Source organism: Acomys minous, assembly GCF_964271855.1.
Source record: "Acomys minous genome assembly, chromosome: 6".
Classification (NCBI taxonomy): Eukaryota; Metazoa; Chordata; class Mammalia; order Rodentia; family Muridae; genus Acomys; species Acomys minous.
The window spans coordinates 10,217,860-10,235,482 of record NC_140487.1 but is presented as its reverse complement, the minus strand read 5'-3'; the positions used below and the strand labels follow the sequence as shown (position 1 = coordinate 10,235,482).

Here is a 17,623-nt window from a genome sequence, read left to right as displayed (position 1 = left end):
ACAAGCCCCCACCCCTGCTCCGTATTAAGAATACATGTTTAAAAATTTAAATCGCTTCATTTTCTTTGTGATTTAATGGCTGTTTTCTTCACCCCTCCATAAGCAATGAGCTTAATGGACCTACAGGTTATCACTGGATATGTGGGACACTCCTCAATTTAAAATCACCAGAAAATCCTGACCTATCTTAATGGGGGAAAACCTACAAACAATACAGCACACACCAGGACTTGCCATGGACATTTGCAAATTCTGTCCGACAAGGTCTACCATTAATTGATTTACTGCTGAACTAACCTGGGAGACATCTTAAAATTCCACTAGGGCGACATTCGCTATTATACTTTCAAAAATTTGCGATGTCATAATGAAACTCTAAAAGGAATGTGTAAGAATATAGTTCTTAAGCTAGAGAATGAAACTGCAGACTATCACAGTAAATTAACTTTAGGGATACTCTAAGAGTGAGTGCACTACGCCCTTGGGGGATTTTAGAGACATTCACTTATGCATTTGGCCTCATAAAACTCTAGGGCTATGATGATGACATGATAGAAACACCCTCTGCTAAGCATTACCAAGTGCACAGCCTGGATGGTTTTCTTGGGAACTGGAGGGAGTGGGGTGGGCAAAAACAAGTGTAAAGTTCTCTCTGTCTCCTCTGTCTTTGCACACAAACTGTTGTATTTTGAGTCAAATTTCCCACTAGCAAATTGAGCAGAGCTATTTCTTCAAGAATGCTATTCCTGCCAACTTAGGGGACACGTAGTATTTGAAAGTAACAACTGAGTTTAATTTGTCTTCGCTGATTATATATGCTCACAGATCACTAGCTTTAAGTTACCTTCAATACTCAGACACTTAACAGCTCTTATTATCTAACTAGAAAAATTTTGTCGTCTTCTAAGTAAAAAAAGAAACCTCTGTATTCAGAGTTGTTAGTGCTCTTTCGTAAATATTCTTACTGCCTAAAATGTAGCTGTAAAAGCGCTAGTCTCACTAAAAGTTTATCTGGTCATTCATCGTAACAAATAAATGGGACTTACAATGCCCAGGCACCAATCAGAGCGCAGAAAATACAGGCAATGCCTTCTGGAATCCCAGTCTATGAAAAATACTGTTAAGCAGATACAGAGTGACCCTGACATAGTTATCAAGGAGAGGTCAGAGGTGGTGAGGTGAGATCTGCCTCTACTTCTTACAAAAATTTCATAGTGTATTTTAAGTAATAATGGCAGTCTTTGGCTGATCAAAGGTTTTAGCATACTATCTTGATCTTCAGATTAAATTCTTCTGAAAGTTTCTGGCCTTAGGAAAAAAAAAATTTTTTTTTAAAGTCAGAAGGGCCCTGGGGTTGCTTCTTTCTTTCCAGAGACAAAAGCTGATCCCAAATGGTCATGCAGTGTTGAAGCGATGGACAGAGCACAGAATAAAAAGACATCGGTTTGCTATCATTCAGCCTGTCGCCTCTCAACCTGCTCTAACAGTGAGACAGCTGAACATGAGATAGTTCCTTGGTGGCCACAACCCTCTTCTCCGGAAGAAGATAATACCACCCAGAGCACAAACTCAACTGAGCAGGGGCTTCGAGCACAGATCCAGAGAGGGCTGGGGGCAGGGAACTAGGCAAGGGAGGGCGGGAGACTCACTTCGGAGGAGGACCCGGCCAAAGAGGCTGTGATCTCTGTCCAGGGTGTTGCAGTTCCAGCGGTGCTGGCGGAACTGGTGCTGGCACTCTGCTGTCCACTCAGCCACACCCAGGCCAATGGCACGCATCACATCTGGGTGTCGGTGGCACAGCTGACGCTGGCGGCTCACCAGGCCTGGCACATTGTCACACATCACCCTGGAGGAGCCACCTGTAGCTCTCATGTACCTGTGAGAGACCAAGAGAAAGGCGACAGTGATGTGAACAGACAGGCCAGGCTTGGTGTTTCCCAGGAGACTAGCACTCACAGCTCTACTTGAGCATGAATTATGTATCCTCTGATAACATTAGAAGGCAAGGATTGCTTAATTTTCATGGAGTGCAGAAGCTGGCAAAGGGAGTGTGTGGCCAATGACCTGGTCAAAGCTACCTTTCAAACAGAGTGATGACTATCTCCCCAAGTTGGGGCAACCAAATGATGCTCTGGACAGAGGGGCAGAGGCAGTAGTAGCATTGTGAAGATGAGGGCTTGAAGCGAGGGCAAATGTGTTTGAGAGAACACAGGAAGAATTTCAAAGAAGACTGCTTTCGGTGTTGCCATATGTCTGCTTTTGGCTTTGGAGGAAGCTGACCTTTAGAAGTTCCTCACTCCCATTTGTTTGACCTAAATGTCTTCAAAACTGCCAGCATGTATCCTATTAGCAGTTGCTGGGATCTGATGCTACATTTCTCTTACAAACATGCCACTCTTTCCATGCTAAAGAACCCTTAAAACGGTTTCATTTTCTAGCTCTTTTGGGCATTTATAGAAACTTTTGTGGAGGAAAAAAAATCTTTCTATTGTTATCACAAGTACTAAATATTTGAAAAAAAAAAAACATTATAGCTCCATAAAGTACTTTTGAAAAGAAACTTTAACAACAAAATTACATCATTATCTCTAGGCAGATGTTCTCCATTAGTTGTGAAATGTTTAGAAAGGTTCCTTTTATACAACCCAAGCTGCCATAGGTGTCTTTTGAAGCGATCAAACAAGGAGAATACTTTTTTTTGTATTGCCATTATTTTATATGAGCATAAAATCATTACAGCTGTGACTTACAAAAATATATTTAAGTGACAGCTGAGAGACAATGTGACAAAAATGCCCAAGCAATAAACAATGTTTATACACACATGGAAACAGAAATAATTATTTTATTGAAAAATGGTTAATCTGACAAATCAGTCTTTGATCCTGTGTCAGCAACATCAAGCCTAACGGCCTTCCTGTTCAACAGGCTTAGGAATGAGCTGAACACCCACCCACCTCCCCACTCCCTTTCACTGTCAGTGTTTTGCTCTGTTTCTCTCAGTCACTCTGGTGTCTAAACAGTCCATTCTCTTTGTCCTGTATTTGGCTGAGATCCTCACTGTTGGTGTGTGTGTGTGTGTGTGTGTGTGTGTGTGTGTGTGTGTGTGTGTGTGTTGGAAATAGTATATCTTTCTGAATTGGTATCAGAATACTTTAATATCTGCCCTGGAACTTTATGTACAGGAAAGTTATAGAGCTCTCAACTCCATCTCTTTTCAAGGTCATAAAATTGAGAGCTGGGGATGATTTCTAGATAGGCAGAGAATGTGCAAAAATGAAGCATACATTAACACACAGAGACAGCAGCTGAGTTACCCGTTAGGAAGACAGTTTTGAGCAGGGTAGCATCTTGGGTACCCAAGTCCCAGTCCAGTAGTTTTGCATCAAGACAATAGTCCCTTCCTGGAGGCTGCCCCATTGGGCTGAAGCACCAGGAATGTGGAAGGACGAGAAATAATACCAAATCACAGGCTTCAGGTTCTGCAACTACAACTGCCTGGATTGATTTATCTTGAGGCAGTTTTTGAGGACGCGGGGTCGGGGCGTGGGGGTAGCAGTTGTAGTTTTCAAGATGAATTCACACACACACACACACACACACACACACACACACACACGTCTCTGCTACTCTGCTAGAAGTAGAGATCAAGCTAGCACAATTCTCAGTGGAATAAGATACTGGCTGAGTTTGTTGTCACTTAGCTGGATCCAAACAATCAAACATTAGAGTTTTCATTTGTGGGACATGTGAATTTTTTTGGAGTTGTCAAAGCTAAAATGGGTTTTTGAGAAAAGCGAAGGGGTTCAGCTCAGGATGCTGTGATAAGACAGAGTTGTTCCAGAACTCACAACTGCCAGGACTGGGAAAGGGCCAGGGAGGGTCTAATGCGACCAGTAGGGTCCCCACTCCCATCTCCAAAAATCCATCAGCACCGCGCCCATATGCGTGGACTTACCACCATGAAGAGCTGACCTCAGGGGTGAGCCAGGTCAAGAGAAGAGGGAGCCAGAGCCAGATTCCACCGAGAGGGACGTTCATATTAACCCCCTTGCGTCTACATCAGGTCAGACTCCGTGTGCGGGCGCCATGCGTGCCCGGAGCAGAAGCGCTCAGCTCCGGGAGCGCCTCGTCACGGCTGCCGGCGCCTCTGCGCCCCCGCCCCCCCGCCGCTCGCGTCTGCGGCTAGTGGTGAGACTCACTGATAAAGTTTCAAAAGACGAGCCCAGCGAGCGATAAAGGGCAGCCGGGGCCGCCTCGCCCACAGCCAATTCCCCAGGCACTGCGAGCGCAGGCAGCCCTGAGCTCTGCGTGCCTCCCGCGCACCGTGTCCTTTCGGTTCCCCGCCAGGCGCAGCCAAAGAAGGGGGCGCTGCGCCGGGCGGGGCGTGGGGGGCACCGGGCTTTATAGAGGAGTGGAAGAAACGATGGCAAGAGATATCTCCGGGTGAGGAGGGCCAGAGAACGTTGATAAACCTAGGAGTGGCCCCAAGGACCATCTAGGCAAAGGCACCTTTAGGGAAGTTCCTAGCAAAGAGCCATAGTGGGCTAGAGCCACCACCCGAATGTAGGCACCGCTTTGTCAAGACCAGCAGTTTCTGATACACTGAAGTCCCTGATCAAGCACTATCGGGGGCCGGTGGGGGTGCGGGGGGGGGCTGGGATAAGGAGATGACTGCGCATAGGGTACAAAAAACAAAATGATTTCAACTCGTTGCTTTCAACACTGGGAGATAGCACTCATGGGAATTGGGATCTGCACTGTCTGAGCGGGCCAGGTTGAGAAGAATAGCCTAGGCCTTGGAAATCAAGACCTATATAACCTTGATTCCTATGTTCCACACATAAAGAGTAGGGAAGAGAGGCTGGGTCCCAGGAGATCCCAAGCAACAGTTTCAGTCTAAGCGCCCCTGGGAAGGTGCAGCTTTTACGCACGCCCAGCTCCTAAGCGCTGTCGAGAGCGCGCAATAGAGCACAGAGGGGCTCCTAGGAAGCCAGGTGTCTGCTCTCAGGCTTGGACTGCACCTCTCCAGCCAGGGTGCCCAACCTGTGCATCTGGCTGAAGTTCAGTGAAAGTACTGTGACGCGGGATCTCGGACCTCGGTTTCCACAGAATAGAACTAGGGCTTGGGCCCGAGGGTGGAGCATCTTGAACAGCGACTGGCTTGAAGCCTCCTGGTTTATCACCGGAAAGGAAGACCAGGAACTTACAGCGACCTTGAACTGTTCCATTGCTCTTTTCCTGGGGCGGGGGGGGGGGGCGGAGGGGGGAGAGAGGGGGGCACCGCCACCACCCAGGAGCGTGCTCGGGGGAGTGGGGAGTGTAAAGTATGGTCATTGTGTGTAGAGCAGGCATTCCCCACCCGCATCGCCCACCTCTTTGGGCCAGGATCCTCCAGAACATCAGCTATCGCCCAGCACCGAGCGATGAGAGGCTGGACGAGGCACAGCCCGGAGATGCCAAAAACCTGAAAGATGCTGTCATCGCCACCCCCTTCCCTCTAGCTGTCCGTGGCAGGTCCGGCCCCTCCCAGGCTGACCCAGATACATCCCCTTTTGGGTCCGGAAAGGGAGGAGAGGGAAACAAGCACCGCGCCACCCACGACTCGGGAAGAGCAGGGCTCTGCGCCAGACCTGCTCCATATCACTGGGCTGCGACCCAGGGGAAGTTCTGCTTCTTCTTCGTCTTCGATGGGCGAGGGAGGGGGTGAGCTGCTGCTCTGAGGAGGAGCACATGCTGGCCGGGGGAGGGCTGGGATCGCTCCCAACAGCATTACCTCGTGCACCTCAATTTATAGTCACCAGCTTTCTTCCTGAAGGAAGCAGAGGGGCAAGCTAAAATTTATCTCCACTAGCCTTTGTGTCACCGGTTGCTGAAGTCTTAAAGTTTCACTTCTAGCGGAAAATGAAACCAGGCAATCCATTTGAATTTTGGGGAAGGTAGGCAGGTTACGTGCTTCCAGTGTGGACAAGGAAAACGTTAACTACCTTTGAAACACCAATTCACAAATCCCACCCAACTCAAGGGCTGTTCGAGACACATGGAGTGCGACCACCAGTTTAGGATCCCTTCCTCTCCGCCCAGGGAGTTATATGGCCAGGGGACCTGCTCTTCAGTTGATGGCGAGGCCAATGGAATGACCTAAACCTGAAACAGGCCTCCTAGAAAAGGGATGGTCCATCCTTAGAGCCAATTAAATCCTCCCCAAAGAGCTACAAGGGAGGAACACGAGGAAGCGCCACATGCCTTGCAGAGTACAAATCAGTTTTGGTCAAAGGCGAAAGGCTAAAAAAGTTCAAGAGAGGCTAAACCCAGATGTGAAAAAAGGTCCGCCCAAACACCCCTTCTGACCTGTCTGGAGGCAGTCTGGACCAGATGACTGGTCTCTTCTCTCCCTACTCCACCCCGGCCACTCATGACCCATTACATAGTCCCATACAGCTTCTCTTCCTACGGAGAAGCTCCTGCCTCCCTGTATGCATCTAGTCTCTCAAATGCCCTTGGGCAGGTAGCTGGGAAATGCTCAAGACAAGTAGACAGAAAAGCAAGCCTTTCTCATGTCGTTGAACTTGACCATAGTAAAGAGGAGTTGATAAATGGCGAGGCAGAGCTCACACTTCGTCATGCCAACAGCAGAGGGTGAGGTAAGAAACAGGATTCAGAGTGATTTTTGTCTATCAACTTAATGTTTGAGTTTTTTTTTTTTTGAGTTCTGTATTTCTTCAATAAATCTCAGAATTGACCATAAAATTTCCTGCAATATACAGAACCCTGACCCCCACCCCCCAACTTTTAAAAAACAGATTAATGTTAGTTTGCTTATAATTTCAGTATGGCATTTTAGCCAAATGAGTCAGTCTATTTTCTTAGTTAGATCCATTGTTTGTCTAATCTCCCAGGGCAGAGAAGAGAACTAATTTACTACCAGACTATCTCCACCCTTTAAAATTGAAGTTACTTCTGCAGCTACACGGTCATTTGTCTATCAGTCTGAGTTAGTTTCTTCTTGAGGTAGTTACCCCAGTATAACTATTTTTTTTAAAGATATACTTTATTTTTATTAGTTTAAAGTGTGTGTGTGCCTGCATGTAGGCTTGCGCACATGTCTGTAGGGATCCTCAGAGGCCAGAGTTTTCGGATCCCCTGGGTCTGGAGTTACAGGTGTGAGCCACCTGACATTGGTACTGGGAACAGAATTCTGTCTTTTGGAAGAGCATCAAGTGCTTGTAATCACTGAACCACTATAACCACTTGTTAACCAAAGAAAAGGGCATTTAAATTTCAGTGTGCATTTCAATGAATCGAAGCCGAAGACTTGCTTCTCAGCTCAAGGGACCGGGTACCTGACATTTCATACAGAACAGAAGTATACCATTGGTCAAAGCTATGACACCTATCTCTTCCAGTTTTGGGCACTCAGCAGCACAAAGTGGGCCCCTCAGAGATAGGAAATATGTGCTACGATCCCTACAACCATCTCATGAACGTTCCACTTTTCTCTGCTGAAGGCCAGCCCCTGCTTGAGGGTGGCAGCACTGCAACACAGAACACAAGAAAACCAGGAGTCTCCATTAAAGGAGAGAAGGGTCTGCTACAGGTAGAATTTCTGAGTTGATCAGGGATGAACACTGCTACACCAAATGGACAAAAGGGCTCAGCAAGAACCAGAAAATGTAATGAGGAACCAGACAAATCTTATAATTCACAAAAAAGGGCAAAGCACAAAATAGAGAAGACAGGAATGGGAAGACAGACTGATAAAAATACAATGCAAAGAAAAATTCTTAACCTGGTAATGACAGATATTTCATTATTATTATTTTGAAGAAAAAGTAAAAATGACAGAGTATATGACTTCAGCTTTTTTATAAATTACAAATGAGGAGAAAACAGGAAGAACATTGTATAAAATAATGAGAGAATCAGGCTGAGAGTTCTATATGCAGTGAAAATATTCTTCACAAATAAAAGCAAATATATATGTACTCAGAAAAAGGAAAACAGAGGATTCACTGTTAGAAACTCTTGAGAGAACAATTGCTAAAAGTGGTTCTTCAAACAGAAGAGAAATATTGAAAAAAAAAAAAACCAAAACCCTAAAGTGAGCTGAGGAGATGCCTCAATGGGTGATATGCTTGTTATGAAAACATGAGAACGTGGATTTCAGATTCTCAAGAGCCATCCACAGTCCCAGGAAAAGTAGCCATATGTGTAACTATGGTAATGGAAATATTCCTGGATCTCGTTGGTCCACCATCCTAGCAGAGTTGGTGAGCTCTATGTTCCATGAGGGACCTTATCTAAAATACTAGGGTGGCCTGTGATTGATGAAGAGATCCTCAGTATCCCCTTCTGGCCTTTATACACACCTGCAGTCCTGTGTACATGTAATGCACATGTATAGGTGGGTGCTCAAGGATCCATGCATGAAAACACACACACACACACACACACACACACACACACATGAAATTTGGATGAGGGAGGGAAAAGCAAAGGAAATAATACACGTCTGTGTAAATGTGATGAGGTACACTAGACTTCTCCAGGCCTTTGGTATTTGTTAACAGGGAGACACTTAGCCAGTAAAAGCCCTCGCTGCCTAAGATTGATGACCCGAGTCTGATCCTTGGAACCCACATAAAAGGCCTGATGTCAGGGCAGTGGCATGCATCTGTAATCTTAGCACGCCAACAGTGAGATAGGAGACAGGAGACTTGATCAGAAACTTGTAGGCCCGAGCACAGAGCAGTGGCAGAAAGGAGAGAAACCCTGCCTCAAAAGCAAGGTGGAGGCAAGAATCGATTCTGGAGAGTGGTCCTGTAACCTCCACACATGTGCCACAGCACATACATGTACTACAATACCAGACAGTCATTCAGTCAATCAATCATTATGTTGGAAGCAAAGATTATAGAACTGTCAGATAGAGTCTGTGTTGTGTGCAAAGGTAATACATAAAAAGCAACGATTTAAAGAGGGAGCGAATAAGGACTGACATGGCGACAACTTTCTACATTCACTTTAAAAATGGTAAGATGTTGATTCCAAGTCCCCAGCAATAAGTTAGTATACAAAACACTCTCCCCACACTAACTACTTAAACACTATACAAACATTCAAAAATATAGTAAAAACATGCAAAAAAAATTTAGATACAAAAGGTGGTAGAAAGGTGAAACAGGGTTGAAACCCTAATAGCACAAAGAAGGATCAAATAAGAAGAAGGTAGATTAGAATACCAAAATAAAAATTAATTAATATATAGTAAATTATATTCATTCGTAATTCAATTAAATAATATATAGTTCAAGGGCAACATTGTTAAAACATGGTTAAATACCCACAAACTATCTATACTCTCTATAATAAATTGTTTCCAAATACTATATAGGTAGGAAAACAGAGGCTAGAAAAAGACAAATGATGCAAATCTAATTTAAAGAAAGCTTAAATAGACCTATCACTATCAAAGTAGATAGGTATATATGAAAAAGTTATCCAGAGTAATGAGAATATAACACAATGATTAGAGGTCAGTTTATCCTCCAATAAGACACAGTCCTAAGTGTGTATATACTAAACAAAAGATCTTCAAAATATATAAAGCATAATTAACAAAACTGAAAGAAAACACAAAGAATACATAGTTATAATTGGAGATGTCAACACTTCTACTTCAGTAATTGATAGCACAAGCACACAGAAGAACACCGAGGTTCAGAGAATGCAATAGCTGCAGCATCCAATCATTTGGCTGACAATTATAGAACACTTGAGTCTAGCAGCAGTGAACACATTCTTCTCAACTACATGTGGACCATTCACTGACAGACTGCATATTGTGTGATTAAAACATTAGCAAATTAAGACAGCCAATCTTTCTCAGATTGTTCCATGATTATAATGGAATTCTATGAAAACTCATTAAGAGAAAGCATAAGAAAGACCTCTTGGTCTTGAAAACTAAACAATATTCTTGTAAGGATCTCTAGGTTAGAGAAGTCTTAAGGGATGTTAGGAAATATTTGAACCAAATAAAAATGTACTATCATGAAGCAATATTTATTTATATTTAATAAGTAAAAAGTACCCATTATAGTATCCTAGATAATTAACAGGGGAGAAAACCCCCAAAATACAGAGCTGTTTCAGTTACTTTTGCTTCACAACAAAACATTTCCAAGCTCAGTACTTTAAAACATAAACATACCTTTCCTAGTTCTGCGGACTGGACTTGGCTCGGTGATTTATGCATGGGGTCCTCCGCAGAGCTGCAGCTGGGACTAGGTTCACCTGACTTCGACTAAATTAGAAGGGGGCCCATAAGGCCTTTGTGTTTACATATCTAGCGATTCTGTGACCCTCCACTTCTCATGGACTTCTTACAGGCTGGCACAGGACTGACTAAGGGGATGTAAATGTTGGCGAGCTTGTTAGGAAGAGCATTTGGATGTCATCAAAGCAGGCACAGGACCTGTCCAGATTTAAGAGGGCAAGAAATACCATCTACTTTTTGATAGGAAAATAACAATAGAATGTGGCAATAAAAGATAGTACGGCCTTATCTCTAGAAAATACAACCCTTCCTGGTGTTCCGTTTGGCACAACAATTCACATTCTTTCCACACACAGAGCAAATTCTCTTTTTCTCTCATGTCCGCCAAAATCTTATTTTAATATTGTAGTGGCTTGACATTCAGGACCTTGTTATCTAAATGATTTTCAGGTGGAGACGACGTCCCTGAGTTGCTGATTCTAAAATGTACTTGCAAATACAACAGGCTTAGACCAGTCAAGACAACTTTCAAAGGGGGAAAAAACAATTAGAGAGATTTACATTACTCCCTATAATGCTATACTAATTACAAAGAGAAAGTCTGAAACTTGGGATTGTTAATAATAGTATATCAATAAAGATGATTACTTTGCTCTCTAAAGGGAACTGTGGGTCACAAAGAGAAGACACTCTGATTATAACATGGACAACATACCTCAACAGGAACTTCACAGAAGAGGATACTGAAATATTTGTTGGTGCTTAAAACATCAGGGGTACCCAGTACCAGAGGAGAATTGATCAAAGTTAGGGCTTTCTCACTTGTAACTTTAAGGGAAAGGTAGAAGGACCGTTTCCTTTTAGACTTATTTGGTATTGTGTTAAAATTTTAAGGATAATCACAAAAAAGAGTGGAAATTTACATGATAGCAGGGACAAAAGAGAAGGAACAACAAAACTTCCAAAAACTGACAAGAAAATAGGTAGAAAAAGAGAAAAGCCTTTTAAAGAAAAGGATAGCAGAAATAAATCATATATATCAATATGAATCAATAATCACAATAAACATAAATGAACTAAAGTTTCTATCTCTGTTTAATGTCAAGGACTGGCAGATAAACTTCCCTCTAAAACCACGTACATGTTATTTAAGTAAATATTAAAGCTCAAGGACAAAGTATCAAAGCACAAATATTAGAATCAAACTGATTTTAAGGCAAAATATTAACTGAGATTAAAAGATGAATCACATAGTGACAAGGGTATTTTTCACCTAGATGGCAATAATAATTTAAAATGACCAATGTCATAGTCTAAATTTCCACAGCAAAATTTAACACAAGTGCATAATCTTAGTGAGCGCACTTTGCCACACTGATTGCATCAGTTTCTTCTTCTTCCTCTTCCTCCTCCACTTTTCTTCTCCTTCTTCTCCTTCTTCATCTTTCTTCTTCTTCTTCTTCCTCCTCCTCATTTTCCTCTTCCTCCTTCCGTCTCTTTCTCCTCCTCTTCCTCCTCCTCCTCCTTCTGTTCCTTCATTCTCCTTCTGTTCCTTCTTCTTCCTCCTCCTCCTCCTCCTTCTCCATTTTACATAACTCTAAAATTGAGGCATTTTACAAAAGATCTTTCATTTGTAAGCTCATTGTTTTTATGGGTCAGAAATTCAAGCTTGGTCCAGGTGGACAATATCTCTTCTGGTATAAGTTGGGAACCGGAATGTGTGATGGTCTCATACGCCTACGGGTTTTCTGGAGTGAGAGACGGCTTGGTGAGGGTTGTTTAGGATCTATAAAGTCACTGGAGCTTGTTCATGGGAGTAAAGATCTGAAAAGCAGCAAGAGAGTAAACTGAAAGGGCACACACAACTTTCAAGTTTTTACTTGTGTAATATTTGCTAATCTCCTATTGACAAAATATTTAAACAATACACTTGGCCTTTTTCTATTTGGAGCCTTGGATGTCCTGGACTTATTTTGCAGACCAGGCTGGCCTAGAACTCACAGAGATTCATCCCCATGCCTGGCTAAGTTAAAGACTTTTTATCTGTTATCTTACTGCGAAGGCATGGGGCAGGGGAAGGAGATTTTGTGATCATTTCTTATAATTACATGTTGAGAAAACATGAAAACAAAAATTTATTAATAGGCTATAAAAAGACTTGAACAAGAGATATCAGGTAATTAGTGTGCATATAAGACTGTTCTTCACAAGTAGAAAGCACTAAAGTTTAAATATGGTCATGATGTATTTAAATTTTTGTTTATGTACAAAGGTATACAACAATACTCAGCAAATATGAAACAACTCTTTTGTTTTCCTAAGGCATGGTCTTACTATGTAGCAAAGGTTGTGCTTGCTCTGGCAGCCTCTGGCTTTTGTTGTGCAAGTGAGTGCTGGGATGACAGACATACACTATTGTACCCAACTTAGAATTGTTCTTTTATATACCCCATTTTCATCTCAAAACTCAATCAAACCAGGAATGAATTGCAAGATAATTTTTTTTGCAAGATAACCTTTGGAAAAGTATGCTGAGACTTTAAAATGTTTCTAAATACATCCTTGATGAAAATGGAATCTATAATAGAAGTCATAACATTTAATTAATTAATTTTTTGAGACAAGGTTTCCCTGTGTGGCCTTGGCTGTCCTGGACTCACTTTGTAGACCAGGCTGGGCTTGAACTCACAGATATCTGCCTGCCGCTGCCTCCCGAATTCCGGGATTACAGGCATGCGCCACCATGCCTGGCACCATTTTAAATGGGACACTAATAAAAACAGTATGACATAATTATATTTAAATGAAAACATTAGCACTAAATCTTTATATTGGGGGAGAAACATTGTAAAGTAGTGAGTTGTACACCTCCCCTCAAGTTAGAAAAAGAGTAACAGAATAACTCCAGGATACCAGAAAACACACATGTACCTCACATATTACATAATACATATGTTGTCTATTATATAGTACTATATACTGCATACTATATAATATATAACATATGCATTATTAAAATGGAAACTGTAGATGCATTAGGAAGGTCAACAAAAACAAATGCTCTTTGTAATGTTAGCAAGTTATACAAGTTTCTATAAGAAAAAACTAGAAAACACAAAACATCAAAAGACAAAATAATTCAATATTAGGAAAAAAGAAAGTAACCGCAGATTCTGTAAGGCTTAGAAACTAAAAAAAAAAAAATTCTGAAATATTATTACTGTAACAATAAAACTAGACAAGTATGACACAATAACTTTTATTACAGATAGATAGTAGGCACAAATGATTAAAAAGTACATATAAATCTTAATCAGGGAGTCAAGAATTCTTCAACATCTAAAAAATTCAATGCAACTCAATATATAAACACAGGAAAGGGAAAATTTGATTACTTCAGAATAAACAGAATAAATACTTGATTACACTCAGCATTTACATAAACTATGCATGTATATATTAATATAAAATGCCTTACATGCATCCAATAGAAAATTTATTTTAACTAGTTGAAAAGAACATCATGTTCAATGAGGAATTACAAATGTAGTCTTCAAAGAAATCAAAGAAGCAGATCATTAGCACTACTATTATTAACTATCGGACTGGAAGGCTAAAATTTCCCAAAGAAGTAAGAAAATAGACATAAGAAATGAAAAAGGTAAATATTTTTTCCACAGTGAATATCTACATAGAAAACCTTCAACTATTAACAGACAAAAGGATCATAAATCTGATGTGAAAACTGCCTCACAATGGGGGAATAAATGCAATTAAATTAGCATTGTACACCATATTAAAACATTAAAAAATTAAAACATATTATGAACACAGATATTAAAAGTATAACTTTAAAAAACAATATAGGTAAGTGGGTGTGGTGGACACCTGAGGTGCCAGCTATGGCAACCCAGGCACAAGTCTGAGGAGGCTGAAACCGGCTTGGGCAATATAGTGAGGTTCTCTCTCACACACAATGGCAGCAGATAAGATTTTCTAAGTGTAACAGTTAAGGAATATGCATTTCAGATAGTGGAAGACACAGGTCAGAAGAAGTGTAAGCAAGTGAAAGTAAATATGCAATGTGAAGGGAAAAATGGCTTCATCTCACTAGTAAGCAGAAAAGCCCAAAACCTCCTTCACGGACTGCGGTGGACAGGATACAGTTTAATTCCATTGATATTAACAGTTGGCATGCTGTGAGGATAATGAACACACAGACTGCTGGTAAGCCTGTAAATTAACGTGAGATACTCTAAGAACCATATAGCAGGAATGCTGTCAAGCTCTCACCTGGAAACAGATGGCAGAATAATTCAAGGTTTGATTTACAAAGACGTTTTAAGAAGGTGTGAGCCAAGGAGCTGTTACCACTCCCAGACCCAAAGGGGCAAAGGGAAGGAATGAAGGGTCCTGCGAGCCAGAGGGAGCAAATCTTACAGATTCTGTCAAGAGAAGAGCTGTGCCTGTCAGTGGAGGGACACAGACAGCACAAAAATCTGGTAGGGAGGAGGCCAGGTGAACAAATAAGTGGCTAGCTCACATGTCTGTCCATCAGCTATTTTGCTGGGGTTCCTCATTGGCTAAGTCTAAACAACAGGTGAAGGGTAGTCCATGGATGTGACCCCTCAGGGAGGGGCAGGGACAAAGAAGCTCTGAAGAGAACAAATATAATACCTGGTAACAAATACCTGTCATTTGTACAGAAGAGAAACTGTCACATCCTCATGCAGATATATGCAAGGTGTGAAGAGCAGAAGTCGGCTGAAATGACTAGAGAAAATGTAACACAATTTTATTAAAGAGAAATAGGCAGGTAAGATGGAGTGGGGTAGGTCTTGCTGGCTCCAAAGTCACAGATGGCTTAGATTTTATAGAGAAGTGTTTTCTGCTTCTGATCTGCAATTCATGGCAACTCTCTGCCTTTGAGTTCACACAGTTGATTGAAAGGGAGAGGAGAAACAGAAAACACCTTATCAGATAATTTAGTCTTCACTTGACCTTTGAATGCTGTCTTGTGGATTCTGATATATTTGTGTCCGTTCAGAGGATTTAAGCATTTTTAGGCTGGCAATTCAGAGGTAGAGAGTATACACCAGGCCTTGGGTTTGATTCCCAACACACGGAGGAGAGGAAAGAGAAAGATAAAGAAAAGGCAGAGGGAGAAAAAGGAGAGCAAAGGGACTTTAAATATTTTTAATATTAATCTCACTGTATAGAAATTATTGGTCCTGGCAATTTGAAAATTTTGGCTTCTCGTGTAGAATATAATTTCTCCACATAAAGCATCATGTCTTATTATAATTGACAGTGACAGAAATTACACATACTACTATTTATTTATTCAGTTTATTATATTACCATATACCAGGTATTGTAAAAAAATTCTTAATCCATTTAATTCTTATAATCATACTGGTTACCTTAAATGTGTTTATTCAATTATTGGTTTTATTAAATTAGCTAAACGACTGATGTAAGCTAAATGTTAAATGAAAGGTAATGCTTTTTATTGATGATACTCTTTGTATGCCTGTGTGGGATGCATGTGAAGGACAAAGTTTGACATTTGAAGTCCTCCTCAGTTGACTTTCCACCTTACTTTTAATTTGAAAATTTCCCTTTTGTGTATGGAAAATGCTGTTTCCCTGAAGTTTTCCAACAACTCTGGCTCTTACAAACTTTCTCCCCCTGCTCTGTATTTCCTATTCCCCGAGTGCTGAGGGAAGGGGTTTAATGCACACATCCCATTTAGGCCGAATGCTCTGGGTCTCATTCTCTGCACACTGTCCAGCCGTGTGGTTCTATGTTATCACCCACTGAAGGAGGCTCTTCTCAGATGAGAGTTGAGCAATGCACTGATCTACAGTATAGCAATATGTTCCTAGGAGTCATTTTATTGCTAAGTCCGTTTAGAAAAATAGCCATAGTAGTTTGTCTCCCGGGACCCATTGCCTTTCTAGTCTCAGGTTCTTGACCCCAGTAACAGTGTCAGGTATGGGGTCTAGCCCATGAAGAGGGCCTTAAAAGAAGTGGTTAGTGTCCCCAACAGCATTCTTGCCAATATTACACCAACTGGCATGTGTTGCAGGAGAGCCGTTGTTGTAGCTCACAGGGGTCATAGCTGGAAGAGACTGATGATTCCCTTTCTCCTCTGGTAGCATATAATAGTGCCTTCCAGCGTGATAAATGCTGGACAAAAAGCTCCATCTTATTTACTGCGATGTGTCTGCTACTGCCTCTGGAGCTCTCCAGCCTTACCTGCTGAGCAGTACATCCCTTGAATCCTCTCGTGTTTGCTTCCCTAATACTGGGATTACGAGCATATACTACTGCACCTCGCTCTTCATGGGTGTTGGGGATGTGGACTCCGGTGTTCATGCTTGGCCAGTAAGCACCTTCTGAGCCATGTCCTAGCCCTTTTTCTCTTCATATAGATTTTCTATCCCTATGTTGTTTAGTCATCCCTGAAAATATAACATGCTTTGGAAACATGGCTCCCTTTATCAGAGGCAACTTTCAAAGTATTGGCTGATAGGTAAGAATGGTCCTTTGTTTCAGGAGGAAGATTTGGAGGGCACATTATGCATAAACTTCAGGATGCTTCACCAAGAACAACACATGCATTCTATTTTTCTATGATATTTCTGTTTCACGCAGAGAATGATTTAAAGTCTTTGCATAACTCTAATTTTTCTGTATTTTAAGTTTAGTGTTGCTACAGAAACGTCCGTGGGTTTAATAGTATTATTACCACTGCATAGCAGCTCACTGTAATACTGTTACTTACTTGGTGGTTTACAGATCTTACCACTGAAAATTCTTGCCCTCTTTACTTATCTTTATATTGGCAGAAGGGAAAGCTGCGCCTATGCAGCTCCACAAATTGGTTTAATTGAATAGCTCTTGAATCTGTGATGAGAATTTGCCTTTACATTTCGCCTACATCTCTTCTAAAAACTTTCACAGAGAGGGAACCTAGCCAATTCTCCCTTTGTTTAAGCTGTTTGTGTAGAAGGGCTCTGTAGGAGAGTTGTAGGCTGAGCTTGATCCCTACCACTAGGAGGAAAGATAAGTGAATTTATTACCACACTGCGGAAAGTTAGTACAACAAGGCAAAAATAGTAAAACAATTCTCTCCTATAAGTCTTACAGATTGCTTTTTTAAAAAAAAAAGTTTACATTCTTAACACTAATCTGTTTTTCTTAACAGCAATAGTAGTTAGATCTTCTGACAATTTATGAAATATATAATGTATGTAGCTATAGTACATAAACTAAACAGTAATTGTCTTAACAAGTTGAAATGCTACTATAGGTTGTAAAATACCTGAAACAACCAGT

At 41.5% G+C, this 17,623-nt stretch overlaps 1 protein-coding gene across 1 annotated transcript in view; it reads right to left on the bottom strand.

The window, feature by feature from the left end:
* The window catches only part of WNT2 (Wnt family member 2), a 43,778-nt gene extending 39,443 nt beyond the window's left edge, over positions 1-4,335 (bottom strand). Inside the window, exons 1-2 of the mRNA XM_084786060.1 lie at positions 3,959-4,335; positions 1,650-1,876 (exon numbers count right to left, since the gene is read on the bottom strand). Of these exons, the coding sequence (XP_084642186.1) occupies positions 1,650-1,876; positions 3,959-4,041 (310 nt within the window). The 5' untranslated portion in view covers positions 4,042-4,335. The remainder of the gene's footprint in view (positions 1-1,649; positions 1,877-3,958) is intronic.
* Positions 4,336-17,623: the final 13,288 nt, after the last annotated feature.